General features: G+C 41.9%; 1 protein-coding gene across 8 annotated transcripts in view; it reads left to right on the top strand.

Moving 5' to 3' along the window:
- Nucleotides 1-20,785, top strand: part of CCDC30 (coiled-coil domain containing 30) — a 106,675-nt gene that overhangs the window by 49,482 nt on the left and 36,408 nt on the right. For all 8 annotated transcript variants that reach the window (XM_056544658.1, XM_056544660.1, XM_056544656.1 and 5 more), the window contains 3 exons: nt 3,280-3,472; nt 6,056-6,175; nt 16,596-16,724. In XM_056544658.1, coding sequence (XP_056400633.1) covers nt 3,280-3,472; nt 6,056-6,175; nt 16,596-16,724 — 442 coding nt within the window. The remainder of the gene's footprint in view (nt 1-3,279; nt 3,473-6,055; nt 6,176-16,595; nt 16,725-20,785) is intronic.

Raw genomic sequence — 20,785 nt, 5'->3', positions numbered from 1 at the left:
TTTTCCTATTTTTGGATGACATTTTGGATCTTTAGAACCAATTACCAGGTTTCCATAGAGTTATGGTCTCAACATACAATGGTCGTCCCAGAACCAATTAATATTGTAACTTGAGGGACCACTGTATGTGTGTGTGTGTGTGTTTTTGAAAACATAAAAAATTCCCTGTAATAAAGATTTAAATAAAGTTTTAAATTTTTTTTTAGAAGTATACCAAAAACTAACTAAATCATATAAATGCATGCAAATAAATCATGCATCACTTTAATCTTAAAGACTCTAAGAATAATGATAACATGTCAGGTTCACCAACTTAAGTAATACAGAATAGTGTAATTTTTATTTTATTTTTAACTCTACACTACAAAATCTGGGAGGTTTTGCATAACGTTATATGGTAAAATGAAGAAAAACAAGGAAGGTAGGATCCATTTCTAGTTGCAAATAAAATCCATTTATTAAAGGACAAACCAGGAACAAGAAGGGTAGTTACGCGTTTCAAGCGTCAAGCTCTCTTAGTCATACATGTATGACTAAGAGCGCTTGACGCTTGAAACGTGTAACTACCCTTCTTGTTCCTGGTTTGTCCTTCAATAAATGGATTTTATTTGCAACTAGAGCTGTATCCTACCTTCCTTGTTTTTGTCCATTGTTTGGTGTTGTCCAGCACCTGGATCCGTGCTCCATCTATTCCGGGTGGGGTGAGGTGGCTGGAGTCCTCTCCTTCCTCCGTTATATGGTAAAATGAAGGCTGATATTAAAAAGTGCAACTGTACCTTGTGCCAAACTTGAATAAAATGATTGTCATGATTAAGGGTCCTTGAGACCCAAAACGCATTAGTTACTGTATCTGCCTCTATATTTTATTGGGATTTGAATAAAGAAAGCACACTTATTTCTAGCTTGTTACACTGCTGCCTGGTCCACTCACAAAGGGTGTAACTTAGAAATAGGAGCTGGACTTGGCGTTTTCTCTTGTTTGTAAACTTATAAAATCTTCTTTTTATCTTACAGTCAAGTGTCAAGGAGGCGGAGCTGCCTTCTTGTCCCCCCTCACCTCCCAGCTCCTCTTGACTGAAGTACACGGCCCATTAAAGGAGTTCTCCGGCAAAAAAAAAAAACTAAATCCACAGGATAGGGGATAGGTAGCTGATCGTGGGGAGTCCGACCGCTGGGGACAGGAGAGGACCTGGCGCTCAATAAGGAGTGTGTACTGCAGCCGGCACATACTCCATTAATTTCTATGGGAGCAATGAAAAGACCCGAGTACAGCTCTCGGCCATCATCGGCGCTCCCATAGAAATGAATGGAGCGCGTGCTGTCTACCTGTAGATGACACTTGCTTCTCACTGAGAGCACTGGGGTCCCGTACTGGAGATTGCGGGGGTTCCGACCGCTGGGGCCAGCTACTTATCCCCTATACTTTATTTTTGCCAGAGTACTCATTTTAAACAGCTATGTCGATGGAAAGAAAGATAATGGTTATGTCTCTTAGAAGGCGATGGGAACAATGAAAACGAAAATTAGTTGTGTCCATTTTTAAGATGTGTATGTATTCGGGCAGAGTTTTGAACCATTTAAGAATGCAACCAATGAAATATTTATTAGGAAAACCTTGTGTAAATACCTACATATCCATATATCCATACAACTTAAAATTTTTACAAAGGCTTTTCCCACTGAATATTTCATTGGATGCTGTATTGCATTGTATGTATGTAAGAATACCTCTATATTGCACTGCAGTAGAAAGCCAACACACAGTGCATGTGCAAGAGCTGTAAATATATTGTAGCACAGTGGTCTCCAACCTGCGGACCTCCAGATGTTGCAAAACTACAACTCCCAGCATGCCCGGACAGCCGTTGGCTGTCCGGGCATGCTGGGAGTTGTAGTTTTGCAACATCTGGAGGTCCGCAGGTTGGAGACCACTGTTGTAGCAGAAGACCTTCAGATATGTCCTCAAGGTCCCATTATGGGTACCAGTCAGTAGTGTTCGCTGGCACAAGATATACACATGACTGTCTCCCTTATATCTGGTTGTTCATGGTGGCGGTCCTTCCAGTATATGTATTAGGACTTATTTGGTGGAAAGAAGGTTTAGGGTACGTTCACACTGCGGAATCTCTGCCCGCAGAATTCTGCCAGGTGGCCGCCGCCAAAAATACTACGGCGATAGGACCGCGCGGCACTGTGCCGTCACCATTGACAGCTATGCAGTGCTCGTGGAATTCCGCGCAAAGAATGAACATGTTCTTTCTTTGCGCTGAACAACTCAGCAGCAGAAGACCCATTCACACTGATGGTAATGTTCACTGCGTCACACGTAACGGATCCGCAACATATTTTATGCTGCATATACGTCGGTAACCCAACCCATTTTGTGCCTCCAGCAGTTACCCCCCCGTGTCCCCCGCCTTGCTCCGCCCCTTGCCTGCTCACAGCAACAATCCATCGCTACGAGCAGCCACACAGACGGCCTGTGAGTGCACTCTGACATCACGGTGCAGTGTACTCCGACATCACGGCTGCTCCACGATGTCTGAGTTGAGGTCACGTGCAGTATACTCAGACATCGCGGCTGCTCCACGATGTCAGAGTGCACACGCTGACTCGCAAGCCCTCTGTGTGGCTGCTCGTAGTGGCAGATTGCCACTGTTAGCAGGCCACAGGGGAATGGGGGTGGCAACAGCTGGAGGCACAAAATGGATCAGGTCACCGGCAGATCTGCAGCGTAAAACACGCTGCGGATCCGTTACATGTGACCCTACCCTTAGAGAGTCTTTCTACAAACTGTTGCCTGTATTGGTGACTGGAGAAAGAGGCGAGTCATGAGAAAATATACATCAATATTAAATGAAGTTGTTCTCCTGTGACAGAAGATGCTTAAAAGGAAACTCCAGCAAAAATGTCAGACGGCGTCATGAATAATTATTTGCGCATTGCATAGCAACCCTGGCCGTGGTGTGAGGGTTAGACCTGTAGATCTTACACCAGATGCTGGAGGTGCCAATAGGGGCAGTCGGAGAAAGCAAAATGTCTGCCACCCTCCAGAGGAGTCGTAGAGATACATGGGTAATGAGGCACTGAAAACCTCGCCCAATCACCCCCTGCCGTCCTCCATACGGAGGACGGCAGGGGGTTATTGGCCGAGGTTTTCAGGAGGACGGCAGGGGGTGATCGGGCAAGGTTTTCATGTTTACCTATTTGCTCCAAAAAAAAAAGATCTGTCTTCATGTTCCTGTGTTATTATAATTCTTTAATTTTTTTCCTCACTAGATGTAAACTTGATCTTGAGGAGAAGGAATGTCAGAAGAAGCAACTGCAGCACAAGCTCCAGAAACTACAGCGAGAGTACGATGACATTGTAGAGCGCAATGAGGAGCTGGAATCCATTTTGGGGGAATCTCAGAATCGCACTAAGGAACAAGTCGATTATTTAGAGTGTGAAATCGCTGGACTCCAGAGGACGGTAAGCAGGACCCTGAGGTTCAGAAATGTAAAGTGAATGCTAGGTATGGGGTGAGTAGAAATCTTCCACACGGTCCATAGGTGTCTTTATTTTGTCTGGTGATATCAGCATTAGTCTATTACGTTGCAAAAATAACGTCTAGTGGCCACTGCTAGTGTGAGATTTCCAAGAATTCATCCGCAATGAAAAAGAAAAAAAGTAATTTACCTTTTGGCTTTAGCTCTGGCTTCTGATTTACTGACACACATACATTTATTAGAAGGCCAAGATGAACTACAGTGATCCCTCAACTTACAATGGCCTCAACATACAATATTTCTCCATACAGTGGTCTTTTCTGGACCATTGTAACTTGAAACCAGACTCAACATACAATGCTACAGACAGACCAGATCTGTGAAACTTGTCAATGGCCGAGAGAACTGACCAATCAGAATGGGCAATTTACTGGTAAAACACCTCTATTACTGAAGCGTATGCACTGACTGGTGTCTGGTAGCGCTCCCTACAGTACAGGGAGGTATTACATGTTCTGTACTCTTTACCTGTGCCCGGGTTAGCTGCTCCTTTGGACACCAGGTGAGGGCGGCTCCATGTTACTTTTTTAGGACATTGCGTGTACTGTACAGGACCCTGAAGAAGCTCCTGTCCTCTACATAGACAGTGATTACAGCTCCCAGCAGATCTTTCTTACTTTTATATGTAAGGATTTGCTTTATCTGTATTAGTTATCTACTTATTTTTGTTTAATCATCACTTTTTCCTATTTTTGGATGACATTTTGGGGCTTCATAAACAATTCCCAGTTTTCCATAGAGTTCTGGTCTCAACATACAATGGTTTCAACATACAATGGTCGTCCTGGAACCAACTAATATTGTAACTTGAGGGGCCACTGTATAAAACTCAAAAAAAAAAAAAAAAACTTTACTGACCTGTAAATTGACTGCTCATCCAGTGCCACCCTGCCATTGTATCCTGTTGGTTCTATAGCAATTCATGTGATGCAGCAGTCACTTTGCTTTAGCGTGTGTGCCCCGTTCATGCAAGAAAACACCACTAAGGTCTACTTTGGCTGTCCGGGCATGCTGGGAGTTGTAGTTTTTTTCAACAGCTGTAGGCACGCTGTTTGGAAAACACTGCGCTAGGATATTGCTGCAACCCAATGGCCCTTATTTACTAAGAGTGTTGTGTAGTTTTCTTTGTGGGTTTTAATTCCCTCCATTTTTTTTCCACCATATTTACTAAAGTTTCCCTACATTTTGCACTTTTCCCCAAATTTTTTTATTTATTTTTCTTACACCTGCTCTGATCTGTCGGGTTTTCCTCGGCTCAAATCCACCACATTTTCTGTGGAAACCTTAGTAAATATGTTGGGTTTTGTTAAAAATCCCAATGGCCACGCCCCTTTTCAGGTTATTTCAGTAAAATGGAGAGTTAGTCGGGTTTTTTTTCTCAATTCTGGCGCAATGCGCCAGAATCTGGCGCACAACCCTAAAAAACATGTCGGGTTTGCAATAGTAAATGAGGGCCAATGTCCCTCATCTACTATTGTAAACCCGACATGGTTTGTTGGGGTCGTGCGACCGATTTTGGCGCATTGCGCCAGAAATTCTGTCTGCACCAGAATTTGCGCCAGAATTGAAAAAAAAAAACAACTATCTCTCATTTTTGCTAAGAAAACCTGAAAAGGGGCGTGGCCTTCGCGGGAAGGGGCGTGTTCACCTAAAAGGGGCGTGTTACCGACATTTTCACAAAATCCCAACATATTTACTAAGGTTTCCACAGAAAATGTGGTGGATTTCAGCTGAGGAAAACCCGACAGATCAGAATATGTGTAAAAAAAATAAATAAATAAATTTAAAAAAAAAATTTTTTTTAAATAAAAAAAAAAAAAAAAAAGCAAAGTGTAGGGAAAGTGGAAAATGTAGGGAAACCTTAGTAAATACCGTGGAAAATAAATTGTAGGGAATTAAAACCCACAAAGAAACCTACGCAACACCCTTAGTAAATCAGGGCCAGTGTGTACCAGATAAGGTACTAGACCAGTGGTCTTAATCCTGTAGACCTCCAGATGTTACAAAACTACAACTCCCAGCATGCCCGGACAGCCGTTGGCTGTCCGGGCATGCTGGGAGTTGTAGTTTTGTAACCTCTGGAGGACCACAGGTTGGAGACCACTGCACTAGACCATTTGCACAGTATCTGAGGACATCCTCTAGATGGCGCTGTGTGCTGCCATTAGTTCTCGCCTGTAGGAATGTCATGGAGTATAAGTGCCCATTGTTGTCCAATTGTGGGGGACCTGTGAAAGGAATGCTGTCGCCTGGAGACCACAAACACTAAAGTGCCATGAAACGTGTGACATTCTGTTTACTGTGGCAACAGGAATCGCCTCCTCTCTGGGAAAAGCTTCATTTTTTCCGGGCCTGTCACCTGTCTACCACTAACTCTATATTTCTGACAGTAAATTGACAGTGAAAATGTAATCCTATTCCATGTTTCTTGGTAAGTTTCCTTATACCTGGAGATCATTTTAACCACCACAGTTTTATATTAATTCTCCGTTTTGCTCATCTATAGATTATGAACTTGGAAGCCGAGCTGACGGAGATGGCGGAGCAGCGGGAAATCAAGGAGGAGATGCTGTCGTCCGTGCAAAAGGAGGGCGCGGACCTCAAAAAGATGTCCGACTTACAGCAGGTCAGACACCGCTCGCATGTACAAGACCTATAGTGGCCATGTGACTCCTGTAGGTGCCAATATAGTGCGGGTGTCTTTAAATTTAACCCCTTAAGGACCAAGCGTTTTTGGACTTTCGTTTTTTCCTCCTTACATTTTAAAATATTATAACCCTTTAAATTTTGCACCTAAAAATCTATATGATGGCTTTTTTATTTTTTTTAAATTTTATTTTTATTTTTTTTATGCACCAATTCTACTTTGTAATGACATCAGTCATTTAACCCAAAAATCTACGGGGAAAGAAAAAATCATTTTGCGACAAAATTGAAGAAAAAACGCCATTTTGTAAATTTTGGGGGCTTCTGTTTCTACACAGTGCATATTTTGGTAAAAATGACACCTTATTATTCTGTAGGTCCATATGATTAAAATGATGCCCTACTTATATAGGTTTGATTTTATTACTTCTGGAAAAAAAAACATAAGTACATGCAAGAAAATTAATACGTTTAAAATTGTCCTCTTCTGACCCCTATAACTTTTTAATTTTTTTTTACAAACGGGGCGGTGTGAGGGCTCAATTTTTGCGCCATGTTCTGAAGTTTTTCATTGGTACTATTTTTGTTTTGATCGGACTTTTTGATCGCTTTTTATTCATTTTTTATGGTATAAAAAGTTACCAAAAATACGCTATTTTGGACTTTTGAATTTTTTTGCGCATACGCCATTGATCGTGTGGTGTCATTAATGATATATTTTTATGGTTCGGACACTTACGCACGCGGCGATACCACATATGTTTATTTTTATTTACACACTTTTTTTTGATGGGAAAAGGGGGGTGATGCTATTTTTATTATTAGGGAAGGGGTTAAATGACATTTATTACCTTTTTTTTTTTTTTTTTTTTTTTTTTTTTTTATGCAGCATTATAGCTCCCTCTAGGGGCTATAACATTGCATACACTGATTGCAGGCACTGTTCAGTTAATTGCCATAAAAAATCCATTGATCAGTGTTTTCTGCGCTTGATTGCTCAAGCCTGGATTTCAGGCTTGGAGCAATCAAACGCCGAACGGACAGCCGGGAAGAAGGTAAGGCACCTCCCGCTGTCCTCTCAGCTGTTCGAGATGCCGCAATTTCACCGCGGCGGTCCCGAACAGCTCTGCTGAGCTAGCCGGTTTGGATTTCTCCCGTTTTAGTCACCGCGATCAACTTTGATTGCGGCATCTAAAGGGTTAATACCAGACATCAGCCCAATCGGCGATGTCCGGCATTAGCATGCGGGTCCTGGTAGCAACCGGGACCCCGCAGATACGAAGCGTTCTCAGCTTCTGAGCGCACTTCACAGATCGGGAGCCGGCCACGGACGTAAATATATGTCCGTAATCGTTAAGGATCCATCCTGTCAGTGATTCTATTCATGTATACAGTAATCATTGTAATGAAGTGACTGCCTTTCTTCTAAATTCACTTTCTGTGCAGAAGACCAGACCGTGCGTTTGGGATAGATAAATTGTGAGCCCCACTGGTGATAAGAGACTGTTGTGAGGGACGACCATCTTTGTACAGCTCTGCTGAATATTTTGGAGCTGTATTAGAAATGGGAAATAAACATTACATTTCTGTATTCTGGGGCTGAATATTCTAGATTAGAAAAGATTATTCTGTTAGAAAACAAAATATGATATTCGTGCACTTGATTTCAGCTCAAAACTAATATAAAATGTGGAATTTCGCAATAACAAAAGCACAATACTTAGCATAGAGATCCAGATAGATATGAGATAGATAGACAGATAGATATGGGACTGATAGATATGAGATAGATAGATAGATAGATAGATATGAGATAGATAGATAGATAGATAGATAGATATGAGATAGATAGATAGATAGATAGATAGATATGAGATAGATAGATATGAGATAGATATATATCAAATAGATAGATAGATAAATAGATATGAGATAGATAGATATGAGATAGATAGATAGATAAGAGATAGATAGATAGATAGATAGATAAGAGATAGATAGATATGAGATAGATAGATAGATAGATAGATATGAGATAGATAGATATGAGATAGATAGATATGAGATAGCAACAGGAGAATACAGCAGCACACTGCTAGCACAAGGATATAGATAAAACATGAGTATATTGATGAAACATGAGAAGCTATTCAGCTATGGTGCAGTAATGAAATAGTGAGATACTTTTGGAGGCCAAATAGCTTGGACCGTCCCACCACGGTAAGGTGATCTCATTGGGACGGACCCTACACTGTGTATATGCCTCTGTGTGAACAGTACAGCAGGCATTGCAGGATCTGAAACATCCAAATCACCTTATATACACCTAATAGAGGTGGGTGGGGTGCAAGAGCCAACATGGAGGTAGCCACTCCCCCGTAGATATGAGATAGATAGATATGAGATAGATAGATAGATATGAGATGGATATGAGATGGATAGATAGATATGAGATAGATAGATAGATATCAAATAGATAGATAGATAGATATGAGATAGATAGATATGAGATAGATAGATATCAGATAGATAGATAGATATGAGATAGATAGATAGATATGAGATAGATAGATAAGAGATAGATATGAGATAGATAGATAGATATGAGATAGATAGATAGATATGAGATAGATATGAGATAGATAGATAGATATGAGATAGATAGATAGATATGAGATATGAGACCGTCCCACCACGGTAAGGTGATCTCATTGGGACGGACCCTACACTGTGTATATGCCTCTGTGTGAACAGTACAGCAGGCATTGCAGGATCTGAAACATCCAAATCACCTTATATACACCTAATAGAGGTGGGTGGGGTGCAGGAGCCAACATGGAGGTAGCCACTCCCCCGTAGATATGAGATAGATAGATAGATATGAGATAGATAGATATGAGATGGATAGATGGATATGAGATAGATAGATATGAGATAGATAGATATGAGATGGATAGGAGATGGATAGATAGGAGATGGATAGATAGGAGATGGATAGATATGAGATAGATAGATATGAGATGGATAGGAGATGGATAGATAGGAGATGGATAGATAGGAGATGGATAGATAGGAGATGGATAGATAGGAGATGGATAGATAGGAGATGGATAGATAGGAGATGGATAGATAGGAGATGGATAGATAGGAGATGGATAGATAGGAGATGGATAGATAGGAGATGGATAGATAGGAGATGGATATGAGATGGATAGATAGGAGATGGATAGATAGGAGATGGATAGATAGGAGATGGATAGATAGGAGATGGATAGATAGGAGATGGATAGATAGGAGATGGATATGAGATGGATAGATAGGAGATGGATAGATAGGAGATGGATAGATAGGAGATGGATAGATAGGAGATGGATAGATAGGAGATGGATAGATAGGAGATGGATAGATAGGAGATGGATAGATAGGAGATGGATAGATAGGAGATGGATAGATAGGAGATGGATAGATAGGAGATGGATAGATAGGAGATGGATAGATAGGAGATGGATAGATAGGAGATGGATAGATAGGAGATAGATAGATAGATAGACAAATATATTATACATATGATAGACATAGTTAGATTCACAGATGGGTACGTGATACTAATGTTTTATAACGCTGTCATTATTTAGCACCTTCTGAAAGTTTCTCTAACCGTATAAGTAAAGGTGGCACTACACATAGATAGACATAGGTTGGACAATCACCTGCTAAATGATCAAAGTTGACCTTTGATCTGGCCATAAATCAGCATAGAGGATCCTTCAGGAGAAGAGGAAGAAGATCTGGAGACAGACCAGTCAGGCTTCTCTGTGAATAGGACATAGCAGCCATCGCTATATGTAAAATCAATGAAGCTAAAGAATTAGAGAGAAAAAAATGTCACCATAATAAGAACAAAACATAATGCATTCAAAAGGTTTTCATAGTTAAATTTGCCATAACATTCTATTTGCCATAGCATTCACAATACGGTACGTACTTCACTGCTGGAAGAAATGTTAGGGATTCTGAAAGCAGTTTATAGAGACTTGGAGAAAATGTGTTTTATTTTTTTTAAATAATTTGTTAATTAGAAATTTCATACAAATTACAACAATGCTGATTAAGGCTGCATTCACACCACGTTTTTGCAATACAGTTCCCGTATCAGGTTTTTGATGAAAAACTGATTCCTCAATACCGGACTAAACTGTATCAAAACATGTGTACACATTTTAACCTGTATACAGTTAAAAACAGTATACGGTTTGAAAAATGACATCCAGTTGCATCCATTTTTTAAGAAAAAAAGTATACATTTTTAACTTTTCACTCCATTATGAATAAAGTTTCACTTGTTTGATTGAAATTCCAAGAAAAAAAAAAGGTGCAAAGTCAAAAACCATACGGTGGAAACCGGATGGAACCGTACGCACATACAGTTCTGTACGGTTCCCATTGACTCCCATGTTAAAAAAAAAAAAAACGTATACGGTTTAATACAGTTTTTAAACCGGACCTAAAGCCGTGGTATTGGGTACAGGTAAAAAACTGACAAAACTGTACAGGATGCAAAACGGACACAAACTGATGCATCTTTTGGCATACGGTTTTCAATACGGTTCCGTACGGTTTTCACATTGAAAATGTATACGGGAACTGTACTGCAAAACGTGGTGTGAATGCAGCCTTAGATGTAGACATCACAATGTTACACATCCGATCTTACATTTTTCACTAAATTGCTGTATAAACCAACAAAACATTCCTCTTCCACATTTTATATTTTTTCCCTACCCCCGATCCCATTAGAAAAGGGAGAAATCAAAGTACAACGATACCATGAGAGCGACCTATATTTCCGAACTGTGGAAACCTTAGTCAATATGTTTAGGATTTTGTGAAAATGGTCGGGGACACGCCCCATTTTCGGCGACCGCGCCCACTTTTTCAGGTCGGCCACACCCCTTTTCGGGATTTCTCAGTAATAATGGAGAGTTATTCTGGTTTTTCTTCAATTCTGGCGCAAATTCCGGCGCACAACCCGACAAAATATGTTGGGTATACAATAGTAAATCAGGGCCAATATGTACTTTTTGTATATTTTTTACTTGACTGAAGTGACGTGCCTGCTCACCTTGCTGGGTCATTCACTTGTAGGGGACACTGACATGGTATCTTCTCATAGAGGCTGCGAGGTTCTGTCATCTCGCCAGTGTAGAAGGAGTCTTGGCTTTTCTCTTGTATATTCTTTACAGCCATCCAGTTCCTTGAATCAGCCCGCACCTCAGCAGACCTAAGAATTACAACAGTTGTGTGCAAACGGCGACCCTCCAGATGTTGCAAAACTACAACTTCCAGCATGCCCGGACAGCCAACGGCTGTCCGGGCATGCTGGGAGTTGTAGTTTTGCAACATCTGGAGGGCCGCCATTTAGACGCCACTGAATTACAAGGTTATAAAGTATCCGACAAATCCCAACTGTGTCCCCTTCCCCATGAGAGAGGGTAGTAGGAATGGAGTGAAGGGGAGGAGGCCATAAAGCTGAAAACTGTGTCCATGTGTTGAGGGTCAAATTCCGCCACAGGGACATCGTTTTCTTCATTACACCGGCATTATGTTGGATGATTCTTCTGTTGGTGCTCCCCATATGATGTATGGATATATAGCGTGCAAATAACCATACCATACAGCGCTAAAATAGACATTTTTTTTACATAAATAAATTGTGTATGCAAATCTAATATGCTTCATTTTCCACTAATCAGGCACCTTTGCTGCTCTTACCCCTTCCTAAACTCTTCATATATGTTGAAAAAAACCTGGTAAAATGTGTTTTGAAAGATGAGACAGGCTGTTAGCTGAGGGATAAGGTTACATGCTGCCTATAGAAGATAATGGAGAAGGAAGTGTGACTGCCACTTTATTCTGACATGATACTCAGGACCCCTGTTCAAGGGGATATGTGTCAAGAGGTGTCAGCAGAGAGCACTGTGGACAAGACAAAAAAGAAATTCAGAAAGAAAAGAATTTTCTCTGTAGCATACAGCTGCTAAAAAGTACTGGAAGGGTAAAGATTTTTTAATAGAAGTCATTTACAAATCTGTTTAAAAATGTTTTCCACTGGAGTAGCCCTTTAAGAACACAACCACTATCCACTAGTATTGTATCCACAATCCAAACCCTATATATCCAGATGGAAGTACTGAATTTAAAGGGGTACTCCCGTGGAAAACTTTTTTTTTTTTTTTTTAAATAAACTGGTGCCAGAAAGTTAAACAGATTTGTAAATTACTTCTATAAAAAAATCTTAATCCTTCCAGTACTTTTTAGGGGCTGTATACTAAAGAGAAATCCAAAAAAGAAATGCATTTCCTCTGATGTCATGACCACAGTGCTCTCTGCTGACCTCTGCTGTCCATTTTAGGAACTGTCCAGAGCAGCATATGTTTGCTATGGGTATTACTACCAGCTCTGGACAGTTCCTAAAATGGACAGTAGAGGTCAGCAGAGAGCACTGTGGTCATGACATCAGAGGAAATGCATTTCTTTTTTGGATTTCTCTGTAGTATACAGCCCCTAAAAAGTACTGGAAGGATTAAGATTTTTTTAATCGAAGTGATTTACAAATCTGTTTAAATTTCTGGCACCAGTTGATATTAAAAAAAAGTTTTCCACCAGAGTACCCCTTTAATGCCCTTTTATTTCCCAACATTTATAAGCTCATAAACACTAGTTGCGGCTGCCAGCATTTACCACACAAGTTGATCTCCTTTTCCCTGATGAAGATTGTGAAAAATACAAATTATCTTTCATTACCGCGCCTAATGATAAGTAACCTGTTGTATGATAGGGACCCGGGGGGGCATGGGCAGGATTAGACAGGGTTGCACTTGTATTGGCATATTCTTCATAATCTGCTTTCAGAATTCCCTGTACTTCCCTATAGAATGGATTGCTTGGCTTGTTTGACTGCAGATTATGCATTTTGTGCTGATTTAGAAGCTAGGTGACCTGTGTTATCTATGGTCTGTACATTTCATCAGACTCCCCTGTGATGGTGATCAGGGAATCATTGCTGGTAAGTAAAGGTCACAGCTTTTCTTGTATGTATAGTATGTATGTGTATATATATATATAGTGTATGTACATACTACCTAGGGCTGGGCGGTATGGCCAAATATGTGTATCGCTGTATTTTTGTAACTTATGACGGTTCCACGGTATATAACGGTATTTCTCTCCCCCCCCAAATTAATTATTAGCCCAGCGCTGCGCTGTCCCATCGGGGTACTACTCTCATATCTCACCCGCAGGCGCTGCCCTCCTCGTCCTCCTGTTTGTTGCAGCCGCCGGTGCTGACACTCTATACTGTATCCCTATGCCCGGGCTGCAAAAGGTAAACAAAATAAACTTTAACGCATGTTCCTACGTCGGCCTTACGCTCTTCTTGGGGACGCGAACATCGGACAGCCGTCAGCCTATCACCGGCCCCAGCGATGTTCCGCCTCGGCCAGTGATAGGCTGAGCCCACTGTCATGTAAGGAGCTCTGGCCGGCTTCTTACATGACAGTGCGCTCAACCTATCACCGGCCGAGGCGGAACATCGCTGCGGCCGTTGATAGGCTGACGGCTGTCCGATGTTCCATTCACTAGGAAGCAGGTCCGGACCGACGGGGAAGGTGAGTTACAGTTTATTTTGTTTACCTTTTGCAGCCCGGGCATAGGGATACAGTATAGAGCAGTGGTCTTCAACTTGTGGACCTCCAGGTGTTGCCAACGGCTGTCCGGGCATGCTGGGAGTTGTAGTTTTGCAACATCTGGAGGTTGAAGACCACTGGTATAGAGTGACAGCGCCGGCGGCCGCAACAAACAGGAGGACGAGGAGGGCAGCGCTTGCAGATGACATATGTAAGTAGTACCCTGATGAGGACAGAGCAGCGCTGGGGTGATAATTGGGGGGGGGGGCAGAACAGCGCGTGCTGGCTGGTATGGAAACAGGAAGGCTTCTGCATGGCTCAACATATTTATGTAGCTGCCAATGTTGTTTTTAAATAATGATGCAGTGGGGCAAAAAAATATTTAGTGAGCCACCAATTGTGCAAGTTCTCCCACTTAAAAAGATGAGAGGCTGTAATTTTCATCATAGGTTATAACCTCAACTATGAGAGACAGAATGAGAGAAAAAAATCATAAAAATCACATTGTCTGATTTTTAAAGAATTTATTTGCAAATTATGGTGGAAAATAAGTATTTGGTCACCTACAAACAAGCAAGATTTCTGGTTCTCACAGACCTGTAACTTCATCTTTAAGAGTCTCCTCTGTCCTCAAGTCGTTACCTGTATTAATGGCTCCTGTTTGAACTTATCAGTATAAAAGACACCTGACAAATCATGCAGTGCCAGATGTGTCCCCCTGCTTAAGCCAGTACATGTCCGGGCCCGTCTGAAGTTTGCTAGAGAGCATTTGGATGATCCAGAAGAGTATTGGGAGAATGTCATATGGTCAGATGAAACCAAAGTAGAACTTTTTGGTAAAAACTCAACTCATCGTGTTTGGAGGAGAAAGAATGCTGAGTGGAAACATCATGCTTTGGGGCTATTTTCTGCTAAGGGACCATAATGAATGGGGCCATGTATCGTGAGATTTTGAGTGAAAAACTCCTTCCATCAGCAAGGGCATTGAAGATGAAACGTGGCTGAGTCTTTCAGCATGACAAAGATCCCAAACACTCCGCCCGGGCAACGAAGGAGTGGCTTCGTAAGAAGCATTTCAATGTCCTGGAGTGGCCAAGCCAGTCTCTAGATCTCAACCCCATAGAAAACCTTTGGAGGGAGTTGAAAGTCTGTGTTGCCTAGCGACAGCCCCAAAACATCACTGCTCTAGAGGAGATCTGCATGGAGGAATGGGCCAAAATACCAGCAACAGTGTGTGAAAACCTTGTGAAGACTTTATAACAACATTATTGAGATGAGCTTTTGGTATTGACCATATACTTATTTTCCACCATAACTTGCAAATACATTCTGTAAAAATCCGACAATATTATTTTATGATTTTTTTTTCTCATTCTGTCTCTCATAGTTGAGGTTATAACCTATGATGAAAATTACAGCCTCTCATCTTTATAAGTGGGAGAACTTGCACGATTGGTGGCTGACTAAATACTTTCTTGCCCCACTGTATATACAGCACAGTTCGGTCTATCTTTTTTTTTTGCTCTTTTTATTACTTGTGCATCAACGATTGACTAAAACATCCATCTGGTTGGCATTTGACTGCTTAAGAAGGTTTCTGAATGATCTCGTAGAGCAGTGGTCTCAAACTGTGGCCCTCCAGATGTTGTACAACTTCAACTCCCAGCATGCCCGGACAGCCGTTGCTGGGAGTTAAAGTTTTGCAACATCTGGAGGGCCACAGTTCAAGCCCACTGTCGTAGAGTCTGTGACTACACAGAAAACCTGAAGAGGGTCCCATTCTGTTAGCTCCTAATTCATTACTATGTTATAATTCTGGACAATAGAGAGAGACATATGAAAATGTGGTCACAGATCTGTAATTGTGGGATCCCTATTCCCTCCTGATAGATGGGGGGGTCCCAGAAGTAAGACCTGCACCTAAGAAGCATCTATGACTTTGTGCTTTATCCACCATAATCTTGGGGGCTCTGATTGCATCTTCACAATGGGCGATTGTATCAGTTTCCTTAGAATACATTTGTTGGAATGAATAAGGCTGGGTTCACACCGCGTTTTTGCAATACAGTTTTTTATCAGGTTTTTGATAAAAAAAAAACGGATTCCTCAAAACCTGACTAAACTGTATCAAAACGTGTATACAAAGTTTTATCTGTATACAGTTGAAAACCGTATATGGTTTGAAAAATGACATCTGGTTGCATCCGTTTTTTTAAGAAAAAAAAAAATTTTTTTTGAACTTTTCACTCCATTATGAATAAAGTTTCACTTGTTTGATTGAAATTCCAAGAAATTCCAAGAAAAAAGTCAAAAACCGGATGGTGAAAACCGGATGGAACCGTGCGCACATACAGTTCTGTACGGTTCCCATTGACTCCCATGTAAAAAAAAAAAACATATACGGATTAATACGGTTTTTCACCCGGACCAAAAACCGTGGTAGGCCACGGTTTTCTGTCCAGAAAAAAAAGGTAAAAAACCGTGTGGTATGAAAAACGGAGACACCCATATACAATATGGTGACTACGGTTTTGAATGGAAAGTCTATGGCCACGGTTTGCTGCACAGTTGCATACGTTTAAAAAAAAAAAAAAACTTATCCAAATCCTGCATAAAAAAAATGGTGGTGTGAACTCACCCTAAGTGAAACCAAATGAAATTGGAGGCATAATTCCGGATCCATCCCCAGTCATTTGTTTTCTGATTCTCTATTAGGAGCTGGAGGCTTTAAAAATGAAGCAAATGGAAGTAAATAAGGAGATGAAGAGCAAAGAACAAGAAAATCACAATTTACGGGTGAAAAATGAGCAGCTGGGGAGAGTAAAACAACTCCAAGACCACAAGGTGTTTTTTTTTTTTTTTGCTACCTCATGCTCTTGGAAAAGTACTACTCCCATCATGTGTCTGACTATGTCCATCAATGGAGTCATAGTTACCCAATTTCAGAATGATGGTCAACTGTGTCTATCCCACCTTCTCACCCCTTTGTTACTCTTTTATTTTTAGAAAAGTCCTACTCCCATCATTTGTTTAGTGTCTGAATGTCTGTCCAGGATGGGAGTTGTAGTTACCCAAGCTGATATTGATGGTCACGCATGTGTATCCCACCTGCACGCTCCTCTGGAAAAGTTCTACACATATCGAGTGCTCAGTGTCTGACTTCAGTGTCCACCCCAATGGCAGATTATGTGGAATAACAGTTATGTGAGAGCCCTTGGCTTTATACCTTGCCTATAATGGTCAGTATCATGCCCAGCCACCTCTCTGCAGCACTGGTGCAAGGATTTATGCCACCGCAGACAAAAGCTAATCCCCTTAACTACACCCATTGGTCTGCCATTGTACATGTCCCACCTTACTACTGGGGTGACACACTGTAACAAACCTCCTCCTCATGTAATCTCCTTACTACTGGGGTGACACAATGTAACAAACCTCCTCCTCATGTAATCTCCTTACTTCTGGGGTGACACAATGTAACAAACCTCCTCTTCATGTAATCTCCTTACTACTGGGGTGACACACTGTAACAAACCTCCTCCTCATGTTATCTTCTTACTACTGGGGTGACACACTGTAACAAACCTCCTCCTCATGTAATCTCCTTACTTCTGGGGTGACACACTGTAACAAACCTCCTCTTCATGTAATCACCTTACTATTGGGGAGACACACTGTAACAAACCTCCTCTTCATGTAATCACCTTACTATTGGGGAGACACACTGTAACAAACCTCCTCCTCATGTAATCTCCTTACTACTGGGGTGACACACTGTAACAAACCTCCTCCTCATGTAATCTCCTTACTACTGGGGTGACACACTGTAACAAACCCCCTCCTCATTTAATCTCCTTACTACTGGGGTGACACACTGTAACAAACCTTCTCCTCATGTAATCTCCTTACTTCTGGGGTGACACACTGTAACAAACCTCCTCATGTAATTACCTTACTACTGGGGTGACACACTGTAACAAACCTTCTTCTCTTGTAATTACCTTACTACTGGGGTGACACACTGTAACAAACCTCCTCCCCATGTATTATCCTTACTACTGGGTGATACACTGTAACAAACCCCCTCCTCATATAATCTCCTTACTTCTGGGGTGACACACTGTAACAAACCTCCTCTTCATGTAATCTCCTTACATTGTGTCACCCCAGTAGTAACAAACCTCCTCATGTAATCACCTTACTACTGGGGTGACACACTGTAACAAATCCCCTCCTCATGTAATCTCCCTACTACTGGGGTGACACACTGTAACAAACCTCCTCTTCATGTAATCTCCTTACTACTGGGGTGACACACTGTAGCAAACCTTCTTATGTAATCTCCTTACTACTGGGTGACACACTGTAACAAACCCCCTTCTCATGTAATCTCCTTACTTCTGTAGTGACACACTGTAACAAACCTCCTCCTCATGTGATCTCCTTACTACTGGGGTGACACACTGTAACAAAAACACTTCTCATGTAATCTCCTTACTACTGGGATGACACACTGTAACAAACCTCCTCCTCATGTAATCTCCTTACTACTGGGGTGACACACTGTAACAAAAACACTTCTCATGTAATCACCTTACTACTGGGGTGACACATTGCAACAAACCTCCTCCTCATGTAATTACCTTACTACTGGGGTGACACACTGCAACAATCCCCCTCTTCATGTAATCTCCTTACTACTGGGATGACACAATGTAACAAACCTCCTCCTCATGTAATCTCCTTACTACTGGGGTGACACACTGTAACAAACCTCCTCCTCGTGTAATCTCCTTACTACTGGGGTGACACACTATAACAAACCTCCTGTTCATGTAATCTCCTTACTACTGGGGTGACACACTGTAACAAACCTTCTCCTCATGCAATCTCCATAATACTGGGGTGACACACTGTAACAAACCTCCACCTCGTGTAATTTCCTTACTACTGGGGTGACACACTGTAGCAAACCTCCTCCTTATGTAATCTCCTTACTACTGGGGTGACACACTGTAACAAATCTCCTCCTCATGTAATCTCCTCACTACTGGGGAGACACACTGTAACAAACCTCCTCCACATGTAATTACCTTACTACTGGGACAAACTATAACAAACCTCCTCCTCATGTAATCTCCTTACCACTGGGGTGACACACTGTAACAAACCTCCTCCTCATGTAATCTCCTCACTACTGGGGAGACACACTGTAACAAACCTCCTCCACATGTAATTACCTTACTACTGGGACAAACTATAACAAACCTCCTCCTCATGTAATCTCCTTACCACTGGGGTGACACACAGTAACAAACCTCCTCCTCATGTAATCTCCTCACTACTGGGGAGACACACTGTAACAAACCTCCTCCACATGTAATTACCTTACTACTGGGACAAACTATAACAAACCTCCTCCTCATGTAATCTCCTTACCACTGGGGTGACACACTGTAACAAACCTCCTCCTCGTGTAATCTCCTTACTACTGGGGTGACACACTGTAACAAAAACACTTCTCATGTAATCTCCTTACTACTGGGGTGACACACTGCAACAAACCTCCTCCTCATTCTGGTGTGACACACTGTAACAAACCCCCTCCTCATGTAATTACCTTACTACTGGGGTGACACACTGCAACAATCCCCCTCTTCATGTAATCTCCTTACTACTGGGGTGACACACTGTAACAAACCTCCTCCTCATGTAATCTCCTTAATATAGGGGTGACACACTGCAACAATCCCCCTCCTCATGTAATCTCCTTACTACTGGGGTGACACACTATAACAAACCTCCTCTTCATGTAATTTCCATAATACTGGGGTGACACACTGTAACAAACCTCCTCCTCATGTAATTTCCTTACTACTGGGGTGATACACTGTAGCAAACCTCCTCCTTATGTAATCTCCTCACTACTGGGGAGACACACTGTAACAAACCTCCTCCACATGTAATTACCTTACTACTGGGACAAACTATAACAAACCTCCTCCTCATGTAATCTCCTTACCACTGGGGTGACACACTGTAACAAACCTCCTCCTCATGTAATCTCCTTACTACTGGGGTGACACACTGCAACAATCCCCCTCTTCATGTAATTACCTTACTACAGGGGTGACACACTGTAACAAACCTCCTCCACATGTAATCTCCTTACTACTGGGGTGACACACTGTAACAAACCTCCTCATGTAATCTCCTTACTACTGGGGTGACACACTGTAACAAACCTCCTCCTCATGTAATCTCCTTATTACTGGGGTGACACACTGTAACAAACCTCCTCCTCATGTAATCTCCTTATTACTGGGGTGACACACTGTAACAAACCTCCTCCTCATGTATTCTTCATACTACAGGGGTGACACACTGTAACAAACCACCTCCTCATCATGTAATCTCCTTACTACTGGGGTGACACACATCATAGGGGGGGTTATGGTGGAGCTGCTGGTTGAGCGAGTGGCTCAGATGCTTGCTGTCTAACGTTCTTATGGCAGGCAGAGTGTTTCCCCCATCAAAGGGGGTGCTCTAGGTGGCTGCCTATTTTGCCTATAGGCAGAGCCGGCCCTGACTTCTCTGCAAATAGGGTGGGAGTAGGATCCACATTTTGAATCTATTTGATTCCCCCTTTTGTTTGATAGACAGCCCCTTTTGCTTTCCAACCTTACTCTTCCTAGCGCATGCTCACGATATCAGCCCTAGGGAGAGCGAGGTTAGACAGCAAAGGGACTCTCAGTCACATGGTAGTGGGAGACGCGGGCAAGGAATGGGCACTTGCGGTTATCATGCCCGCCCAGTGGACACTTGTGACTCTTTAGCATATTACAGAACCAATGATTTTCTCTCATTGGAGATTGAGCTTTAAACAATAAAAGTGTACGAGAGAA

The sequence above is a fragment of the Hyla sarda genome, chromosome 10 (genome assembly GCF_029499605.1).
Source record: "Hyla sarda isolate aHylSar1 chromosome 10, aHylSar1.hap1, whole genome shotgun sequence".
NCBI classification, from domain to species: Eukaryota; Metazoa; Chordata; class Amphibia; order Anura; family Hylidae; genus Hyla; species Hyla sarda.
This window is presented reverse-complemented; position numbering and strand designations above follow the sequence as displayed.